The sequence below is a fragment of the Mus caroli genome, chromosome 3 (assembly GCF_900094665.2).
Source record: "Mus caroli chromosome 3, CAROLI_EIJ_v1.1, whole genome shotgun sequence".
Classification (NCBI taxonomy): domain Eukaryota; kingdom Metazoa; phylum Chordata; class Mammalia; order Rodentia; family Muridae; genus Mus; species Mus caroli.
In genome coordinates this window covers 72,860,332-72,870,626 of record NC_034572.1, presented here as the reverse complement: position 1 = coordinate 72,870,626, position 10,295 = coordinate 72,860,332, and the positions used below count along the sequence as shown (strand labels likewise).

Sequence of the window (10,295 nt, the reverse complement as noted above, 5' to 3'; positions counted from 1 at the left end):
CCAGGGCCAAGAAGTGGGAGTGGGTGGGTGGGGGAGTGGGCGGGAGGGTATGGGGGACTTTTGGGATAGTATTTGAAATATAAATGAAGAAAATACCTAATTAAAAAAAAAAGGATTGATAGTACAAATGAAGAACAGGGCAAATGCAAGCATATCATCTACAAATGATAGATATTTGCATAGCAACCTAACTGCAAAGAGGAGCCTTTGCCTCCTTTTGATTCAGAGACTTCATGTCCAGATCTCAGTGGGTTCACCTTCTTTTTTTGAATTTCAGAATCTCCTGTAAAAAGACAGATCGAAAGTAAGACAGGCTGCTGTCTGCTACCCTGCAACCATGAGCAGCAATGCAACAGACCTCACCACCGGCTACCTCTCCTCTGCTGCGGCAATCCTCCTGTTTGGCTCCAACTTTGTACCACTTAAAAAATATGACACTGGCGATGGTAATTGGTTTTTTTATTGTTAACCTAAACTTGCTTTTAAGTGTCTTTGTTATTTGCTTTGTTTTTGTTTTATCTTTTTAAAATAACAGCTAAAAAAATTACATTTTATTGCTCATACGGTCTATTGACTAGAACTCACATAAATCGTCTCACAGTGCCCCTTGTGGCGCACTGAGGGTGAGTCAGGACAGGAAGGACAGATGGTGCCTTGTAGCAAAGCCATGGTGGGTACCACTGGAAAAACTTCTTGACTGTGTCTGCTGTGTTTATAAAATAGGTAAGTTATGGCCAGTTCCACTATCAGCATTCATTTGAAAACCAGTAACCACCCAGCTGATATGGGAGACACCAAGCATATAACACAAACCTGTTTACTAGTGAACAAGCTCTTCTCTAACAAACCCTGAGGCAAACGCAGAACGCTGCTCTCAGTTAAAGAAAGATGTGTGGCAGGACCGTCACCTAGGCATGCGCACATACATCCCGCTCCACAGAGCTGTGCACCAGGCCTCCTCAGTTTACCACATGTGCACTCACAGACACACCTCCTTACCAGGCAACAATATACCATGCTTTTTCAGTTCACCGCACTCGATCCCAAGTTTACCGTATATGCTATAACTCATGTTCACTGACATCTGATGTCAGACCCCTATGCCTATAATCCAATAATCCACAGGCAGTGGTCTCAACACACAAACCTCCACTCCTTTTCAAATTAAAGGGCTAGGTTTGATATATTGTTACCACACTTAAGCATTTAATCGGTTAAAACTGCTGTTTTTATTAATTCCTGTTTTGCTTTTATGGTTTTGTTTTTTAAGTGCATTGCTGGTTCAGTTTGTCAGTTTGTCTTTCTCCAAACCAGATCTGGTTCTGTTTTGACGTTTTTACTGCACAGTTTTGCTCAGCACCATAGTTTTAGAAATGCACGTGCCACAATGTAGCAAACCAGTGCAAGCTGATGTTTAGTGAAGGAAAGCGGGGGTCCCCCTTGCCTGCCCGGATGGATGCCCTCCCTTTGGAAGCAAGAAGGGAGCGGAGACATCCAGTGAACACTCGCAGGAAGGTAACATCCCAGTTATTTTTAAATCTCCCTAGTTCCTTAGTCTTCATACTGCTTAGACAAAAGGATTACAAATCCTTTCTCCCAGCCTTTTCTTTTGAATGTTGACAGGAAGGAAAAAAAAAAAAAAAACCTAGTAAAAAACTAACCAAAATGGGCAGCTGACCAGGCTTTTGGGTTTTTGATCCTAGACAAGGGTCCCATGTGCTGTGGTAAATATTATTTGGGGGGCAGCATTACCCCACTTTGACCATATAGTTCCCAAATAAAAGATACAAAAGCCTTTCTATTTATAATAAGTCTTATAGCATTAGAGCTAAGTAGATATTAGCTCTCTATGCTATTTTGTCTACTTCCCTGTCAATAACCCCAAGATATCACTTGCCATGTTCCTCCTGGGCCACTCCTACTCCACCCTCATAACCAGCCCTCATGACCAGTGTTCAGGATCCACCTACCCCACTGCGACCACTTCCTTCTTCCTCCTCCCTCACTCTCCCTATGGTCCCAGCCTGAGAGCCCCCAATCCCAGAACCTCCAGCCCCATCTACCTCTCTTCTGTCCAGCTATAGCTATAGGCATCTCTATTAACCAATCAGGGATGGGGGGGGGGCAAGGCTTACAGAACAAAAGCTGGTATACGTGAAAATCTGCATGTTTGCTGGTTTTAGAGTACAGAATTTAGCTTTTGGATACAGGCAGCACCAGACCAACCCTCTACACCCGTGTGTGTGTGTCTGTCTGTCTGTCTGTATGTGTGTCTGTCTGTGTCTGTCTGTCTGTATCTGTCTGTCTGTGTGTGTTTGTTTCTGGAAGCTGAACCCCAGGTCTCGTCACGTAGTAGAACGCTCTAGTCTGAGCCACCACCAACCCAGCAAGTCTTACCAGTTTTTTGTTTTTAGTTTCTCACTTGTAGCATAAAGTTTCCTTTCCACTCCAACACTGCTTGTTACAAGTCTTGGAGGTTAGCAGACATTTGTTCCCCTCTACTCTTCTCTGTTGCGAGGATGAACAGAAATAGACAAAGGCTTTGCAAATTGCAAGCAACAATGGCAGTGTAGAATGACAGCTTCCTTGGTACCTCATTTGGTATGGAATATCTATCTTCCCAATCCCTGAGACCTTGATGTACAGGAGTCTTGAATGGTCACTGCCATGTTCATCTCCTGGTCAATAACCAGTAACTCCTTATCTCACAAAAAGTAGAGGTGTGCCAGCCTAGAAGGTTAAGTCTCAGGCCTGTAAAATCTAAAATCCATCTCATCACGGGAATTAAACTCCAACTGTGCGAGCCACAAACAGCCAAGTGTATCCCAAGGATTAAGTCACTGCTGCACCATTGGGAAGTTCTTGGTGCCATGTTTTGATGGTTGCAGTGAGACTGGCATCAGAGTGGAAATATAGGCTCGTTCTTCCCAAAATTCTTTAACAGACATTTCTTGGTTTGACTACAAAGTAAAAGAGCAGCGTGTAAAGCAGGAACACACTGGGGACTTCAGTGTCAAGCATCTAGGCTTTACGGTCCAGTTAGAAGTGTACCTACCAGATTTTTGACCAGATTTGTTTCCTTGGTGTCTGAGATTAGGCCCACCATGACATAAAGTAGCTGTAAGAGTAAATATACCACGTGCCCACTGTATGGGGGACATGTTGCGATTTGTGTCTGTCTCTCTAAGAACATCTTGCAGATATTCTTAAACATGCATATACTCCAATCTTTCTGCCAAGTAATGCCCGGTTGTCTTATTTGTAGGGATGTTCCTTCAGTGGGTGCTCTGTGCTGCCATTTGGTTGGTTGCCTTGGTGGTCAACTTGATACTGCACTGCCCTAAATTCTGGCCGTTTGCGATGCTTGGCGGCTGCATTTGGGCAACAGGTAATGTGTACATTCATCTTATACATGGGTCACACAGTCATATTTACAACCAGGAGACAAGGCACAGTGGGCTCATAGTCATTAGGTAGAAACGACAGGCATGAGCTTTGTATTGTTTTCTTTTTATACATTTTGGGAAATTTCTTGATTTCTTTTCCCTTTAAATGTTTTAGGTTCCTGCTAGAAAATTATTAGAGTAAAAGATATTTGATCCTTTAAACACATAACTCAAATGCCATTGTCTACATTTGACCTTTCTCCAGCATGTTTGTCGGAAAATGTTTATTACAGAGCTACCCTTTGTTAGCATCATTGGTGAGCTTATCCTTAAAAGCTGGCGAATAGCAGTGTGTAATCATTTTGAGTAACATTTAGCAAAGAAAAGAAAATTAAAAATCTCTTCGTTGCCGGGCAGTGGTGTCACACGCCTTTAACCCCAGCACTTGGGAAGCAGAGGCAGGCAGATTTCTGAATTCGAGGCTAGCCCGGTCCACTGAGTGAGTTCTAGGACAGCCAGGGCTACACAGAAAAACCCTGTCTTGAAAAAACCAAACAGACAGACAAAAAAAAAAAAAAAAACCCTCTTCATTGCTTTATCAATGCCTTAACGAGTATCATAGAATCTACATTTCCAGGTAGCCATTCAGAAACTTCTCCTCTCTATGAATTTAACCTGTAAAGTCCTCTCTTATTTATTTATTTTTTAACAAAGAGAATTACTGAAAATCCTTAAGAGATAAAATTGTTAGATGCAAATAAAATTTAAAATGTTAAAATGCTACTGCTTACCCACTTGAGTCTTTGAGGGATTGAATGATTTAATGAAATTCTTTAGTCAGAGATCAAGATAAGTCAGCTTTCCCTTCCCACCAGAGTCTGCATTACCACGCCTCACATACGTGTGTCTCTGTGATTGTTTGCTGAGTGGAACTGGGAGAGGGTGAACAGCGTTCCTTTGTTCCCTTGGCTTTTGGAGGCAACAGTCTCTCCAGGCTAGCCTAGAACTGGGTCCTCCTGCCTCTGCTGCCTGATGTCATTGCAGACTTCTCTCCTTTGTTTGTCAGCCTGCACTTTGTTTGTTTGTTTGTGTGTGTGTGTGTGTGTTTGTTTGTTTGTTTTTGGTCAAGGCTAGTGCAAAATGTGGAATGCTTCGTGAATATCTTCATCCTCTTTGTGCAGAGATCATGCTAACCTTATTTGTATCACTCCAATTTGAATTTGTGCACTTCCAAAGTGAGCATTTTTTTAATTTTTGAAATATTCATTTATTTACTTATTTATTCAAGATAGAGGTATCACTGTGTAGCCTTGGATGACCTGGAGCACTGTGTAGACCAGGCTGATCTTTATCTCACAATCAGGTTCCACTGTGCTCAGAGTGGATAAGTAGGGAGCCAAACTTGAGGAATATAAACACATTATAGGCTATAACAACCAACCGGTCTGGCGCACAGAGGAAAGAGAGGAGCTGGTGGTGTAAGGACTTGATTGCAGGTGATTAGAAGATAGACTAACACTTTGTATCAGAAGACCTTTTCCAGATGGGAAAATAAGTGGAGCATGGTAGCCTCTGAGTCTAAAGCCCAAGCATTGCCACAGGGGACGACACTAGCTGCAGGCTGCTTCAGCAGTTCAGAGCAGAACACTGAGACTCAAGACAGTCTACACTGGAGCTATGTTAACAGGGTACATGGACCTCTGGTCAACGGCTCAAATCAGGAGACAAAGGTGACTCACAAATGTAAAGAGGAATCCTGGGAAAGGAAACTGCAGGACTGAGTTGTTGCAGAGAGGGTAGGAAGTGTTTTACAGAAAGCAGCAGTGAGCTGAGTATGGTGGAACACCCATTGTCCCAGCTACTGGGAACAGTGAGATAAGATTTATTGAGTCCTAAAATGGGAGACCAACCTGTGAGACATTGCAAGACCTTGTCTCTGTAACGACTATGCTAGTGACAACATGCAACACCATCAGGGATTTGGCCCTGGGGACCCTCAAGAGCATAAGACACTGGTTGTGAGAATCTTGGAAGGAACGCCAGTGAGTATTAGAGAATGCATTCTAGAATTGTGTTGAGGCAAAAGTTAAATTCAGGAAAAATGGTAATTTAACTGAGAAATGCATTTGTTGTGTGGGAAGTGATCCATTTTTCCTTCATGTTGTATCTACAGGGAACATTGCTGTCGTTCCAATTATGAAAACCATTGGTTTAGGTCTTGGAATCCTAATCTGGGGATCATTTAACACCTTAACTGGCTGGGCAAGCTCAAGGTAACACAGTCCACACTATCTCAGCTACGAGTCCTGCACCCTGCATTTAGTGTAAACTGGGATCTAGCCATATTGGGAGAAATAACATGACTCTTAGTCTCAGATTATGGCTGGTATATATAAATGAGCCATGTCTATTATTTGTCGGAAGCTCTTTATAAGTGATGGAGACATTTTATGAAGATACAGTAAAGGAAATCAAAAGTAAAAGTTGTATCTGGGAGACAAGTGGGGAGAAAGGCAGCTCGTGTCTGCTTTCTCCCTTTACTGCCTAACCAGGTACCTAAAGTAGATGCTCAACAATCTGTGGCTCGATCTCCCTGGTATTTTGTAAGATTTAGTGAGATGTAGCTATGTCAAAATACTTAAGGAGCCTAGCAAGGTGGCACACACCTTTAATTCCAGCACTTGGGAGGCAGAACCAAGTGGATCTCTGAATTCCAGGCTAGCCTGGTCTACAAAGTGATGAGTTCTACCACAGCCAGGGCTACACAGAGAAACTCCATCTTGGGGGAAGGGGTGTTGGGGGGGGGCAGTAGCTGTCATTGTCTATGGCTGCTTTCACATAAAATGGCACAGAGAAGGGGATACAGCTAGCCACACCTAAAACATTCTGGCTTTTAAAGGAGAACTTCTTCAAGGCTAGCTAGAAGTTGTGTTGTCCAAAAGGTTAGCCACAAGCCACAGGTAGCTGTTGTATGGAAACTTAAGCTAATTAAAAACCACAACATTTGAGCCTTCTGGGTCTCAGTGGTATTAGCTCCATTTAGAGAGGCTCCCCCATTCCATACAGGGCAGGGATGGGGACATGGCGTGTGAAGCTCCATCAACAGTGTGTGGTGCCCATGGTCAGTTTGCTTCAGGCTGGGCTCGGGGAAATGAGAAGAGAGAACGTTACTCTTGCCTCACTTTCCCTTCCACTCAAAAGCATTATAACCACCCCAAAGAACAAGGCCAGTCAGTCTGCCAGCTTACTGTATATACATCTTTCCCTGTCCTTTCTCTCCCAATGCCCTGGAGTTTTGTTTGTTTCAGTACAATGCTCACTCTCTTACCCTTGGGTGACTCTCCATGAAGAGTGCTAATGGTTGTGACAAAGTCAAACCATGATGAAAAGAAGAGATTGTAAACTAAGGTCAAAGAGTAGGAATTTTTAGCCAAGAAGTCATTTGAAATACCTCAAAGATTATAGAAGGGCTTGAGAGATAGCTTAGTGTTCGAGTATTATCTAGCATGTGCGGGGCCATGAGTCTGATTCCCAACATTGGGATACATGTATGTGTGTGTTTTCCCATCGTTGTTTTTTGGTTTGGATTGGGTTTGATTGTATTGGGTTAGGCTGGGCTGGGCTGGGTTGGGTTGGGTTGGGTTAGGTTTGGGTTTGGTTTAAGATTTGGGTTTGGTTTATTGTTTTCTGTTGTTTTGTTTCATTTTTGGAATAAGCCCTCACTATGTAGCCCTGGCTGGCCTGGAAATCAATAGATGACCAGGGCGGCCCCAAACTCACAGAGATCCACCAGCTTCTGCCTCCCAAGTACTGTAGCCCAGTCTGGCCTTGAATTCTTCCTGCCTTACCTCTGGGGATTGCAGGAATATTCCACCATGCCTCAACTGCTCTTTTCTCTACTTTAACATAAAAATTAAAGGCACAGTATAGAAAAGTAGTTTATCCAAAGTCAGTACATGAAAGAACCAAGATTTAAACTCAAAGAGTCCAGCCCCTAGTCCTAGTCTTAAGCATTACTGTAAAACATTTTAGCAGTATCTGATTTGATATTCTTCTGGATTTCCAGGTTTGGCTGGTTTGGGATGGATGCAGAAGAAGTGTCCAAGCCAATGCTGAATTACGTTGGAGCTGGGCTGTCAGTAGTAAGGTCTACAGAGGTTTCTAGTCACTAGTATTTTCGGGCAATCTGAGTGTTTTCTAAAGATTTGTTTTATCTTTAATCTATGTGTATGAATGTTCTGCCTGCATGTATGTACACCACGTCTGTGCCTATCAGAGAAGAGTGCCCAATTCCCTGAAACTCAAGTGACAGATGGCTGTGAACTGAAGGTGGATGCTTAGAATAAAACCCTCATCAAAAGCAGCTGGTGCTCTTAACCACTGAGATATCTCTCCAGTCCCATTTTCTAACACTTTTAATATCCTTACATTTTCTTTAAACCTACATTTCATAAAGGTTATGTTTCCTGATCCTTAATTTTCAATGACAGACCTTATATCCAGCACACAAAACACCAGATAACGGGGGTCAGGAACCCTAGTTTTAGTTCTCAAAAGCTCTGAGAAACTCGGAAAAAGTCACAAAACTGCTCTGAAGTTATTTTAATATCTATACTAGATAGAAAAAAATCACAATACATTGCACATGAATAAGAACCAGGATGTACTGAATCATTTTGCTTATCAAAGTATGCTATTCAAGTCAATATTCTGCTGGTTTCCTCTATGCAACGGGAATGGTCGCTTATTATATTTAGTCCAGTAGTTCTTGCTCATCCAAGAGGATGTACCAACCCTCAGAGGATTCCTAAAACATAGAATGTGGCAAACACTATGGCTTTTTCCATTTTAACTAAGCACTAAGGCCATGCTTGTATAGTTTTATGGTTTCCATAAGACAACAAAGCTAGGAAAAGTATCTATGTCTTAAAACTCTATGAGTTAGCTTTGTTCTTACTACAGGTCTTAGAACCTTTAGTCTTTTGTTTTGTAAGCTAAGAATTTTTTATTTACCTTCTCACTGGAAGGCAACTCTGAATGGGTCCTCTTTGGCACATTGGTTCTGCCAGCTTGCTTCACCACTCTTGTGATTTGTGCTCATGGTAGCTGAATTCAGCACTGCAAATCACCATAGTGGGTTTGACTAAGGGGACTTCAAGTCCTGAGTAGTTCTTCCAGGTGGGTAAAGGGATGCCAATGCATGCCTGGGGCCTCAGACAAAGAGACAGCACCGTGCTATGCAAGGCGGTGCACAAGGTAGGGATGTGTATGCCTTGCATTTAACATGTCTGATTGTGGCTGACTATAAGTAAAGGGAGCCTTGCTGAGTACTGATACCAGCCTCTACCACCCCACTCTCCCGTTCCTTCTTCTTAACCCAGTTACAACTCTCTCACCTCTCATATTCTCTCTTGAATACCAAGTTTTCCATGACTCCTCCTCTACTTGTATATGCTATATCACTAAGAATGAAAATGACTTTGAATCTCTACACAGTGTAGTTTTGCCAATAAAACTCAAGCAAGAATTGGGTCACCTTAAATTCAGTCACCTTTTCTCTCTGGGTTCCATTTATATCTGCTGCTGTCAGTGCTGCACATACTGAATAGCACTGCTCTCAAAGACTTCAGTACTTTTTCACTCTTCTGGGAAAGAACAGTATATCTTCCTTCTTCCAGTAATGGTGTTTTTCCCCAGCCACATTCAGGAACAATCTCTTTGTCATTGAAATGTTGCCTTAGAGAGTAGTCCCTGGGCAATTGGGAACGAATAGCAAAGCTTATTCTAAAACTGTAAATTCTTGACACATTTGGTTAGAGGCAGTTTTATGTGTTCTGTACAGTTCACTCGGAATTCTAGCTTTCGGTAGTTCTAAGACAATTTCTTCACATTGTAAAATTCTAATTTAGCATGTCTAGTTTTAACTTAATGGTAATAATTTAATGTTGGTCCATCCAGTACATTAAGCACCTTTCTCCTCCAAATTTCTTCTTCAAAAACACAAAAAATTTTCCTAAAATTACAAATCAGTTAGTTTCTCCTGCTCTGACACTTCCACCCAGATGACCTTGCACAGATCTCTTCTCCAAGTCCTTTGTTTTGGCATCCATAAAGAGGAGGTAATGCTAGCACCAATCCTTTAAGATAATTTGAAAAGTAAATGTTGTGAGAGCTTTGTGTACCTAGACACATGGTTAAGGCTCCATATATAAGTTAGCTTCCATCAGTACTCACTATCTGTTCTGTAGTAAACACTTAGATCATCAGTGTAAGTGAAAAGGCCATTACAAATCAGTCCCATTGTTGAGGCTGTGGAGAAGTTGCACAATAGGACCACAGTGTATGGAGGAGCAAAGCTCTCTACCAGAGGACAACAGAAGTGAAAGACAGGGAACCTCAATGAGCCCCTTTAAAGAACTGCCCCTAACACCGAACTTCTGATTAAGCTCCATCTCTGAAAGGCTGACCACCTCCCCACAGCAAGTAGACCAGACACCATTTGACATAGCTTTTTAGGGACACTTAGAACCCAAATACCTATTATATTCATGCATAGTTGCCCCCTTGGGGCATTTGTTGGTGTCTCAACTTAATGTTAATTGGGTAATGAACTGGAGACTCTGCAGCTCTGTCAAGAGCTGGGTCTGCAGCATGAGGATGCAAGGATATCTTCCTGTGAGGCATCCAGGCCCCATCTCTATTGCTCTCCTGGGTGGAACTGCACCAATCTGTTATTTAATTAGTTTAACTTAATGGCTTTAATAGATTTATTTTGAAGGGCATTGGCTGAGTGAATTTAGAGCTCATGGTAGTGTAAAGAAACAAAATATAGTTTCATTGGTTACCAAGTGACTTTGTTCTCTCTCTCTCTCTCTCTCTCTCTCTCTCTCTCTCTCTCTCTCTCTCTCT

At 42.3% G+C, this 10,295-nt stretch overlaps 1 protein-coding gene and 1 non-coding gene across 6 annotated transcripts in view; one reads left to right on the top strand and one right to left on the bottom strand.

Annotated features, from left to right (window-relative positions):
* Nucleotides 1-10,295, top strand: part of Tmem144 (transmembrane protein 144) — a 40,598-nt gene that overhangs the window by 13,060 nt on the left and 17,243 nt on the right. For all 5 annotated transcript variants that reach the window (XM_021157853.1, XM_021157852.2, XM_029475434.1 and 2 more), the window contains 4 exons: nt 278-446; nt 3,266-3,388; nt 5,560-5,659; nt 7,453-7,533. In XM_021157853.1, the coding sequence (XP_021013512.1) occupies nt 338-446; nt 3,266-3,388; nt 5,560-5,659; nt 7,453-7,533 (413 nt within the window). In that variant the 5' untranslated portion in view covers nt 278-337. The remainder of the gene's footprint in view (nt 1-277; nt 447-3,265; nt 3,389-5,559; nt 5,660-7,452; nt 7,534-10,295) is intronic.
* LOC115030689 lies at nt 4,523-4,625 on the bottom strand. The gene has a single exon (XR_003836292.1). It is a non-coding gene; the product is annotated as a U6 spliceosomal RNA (small nuclear RNA).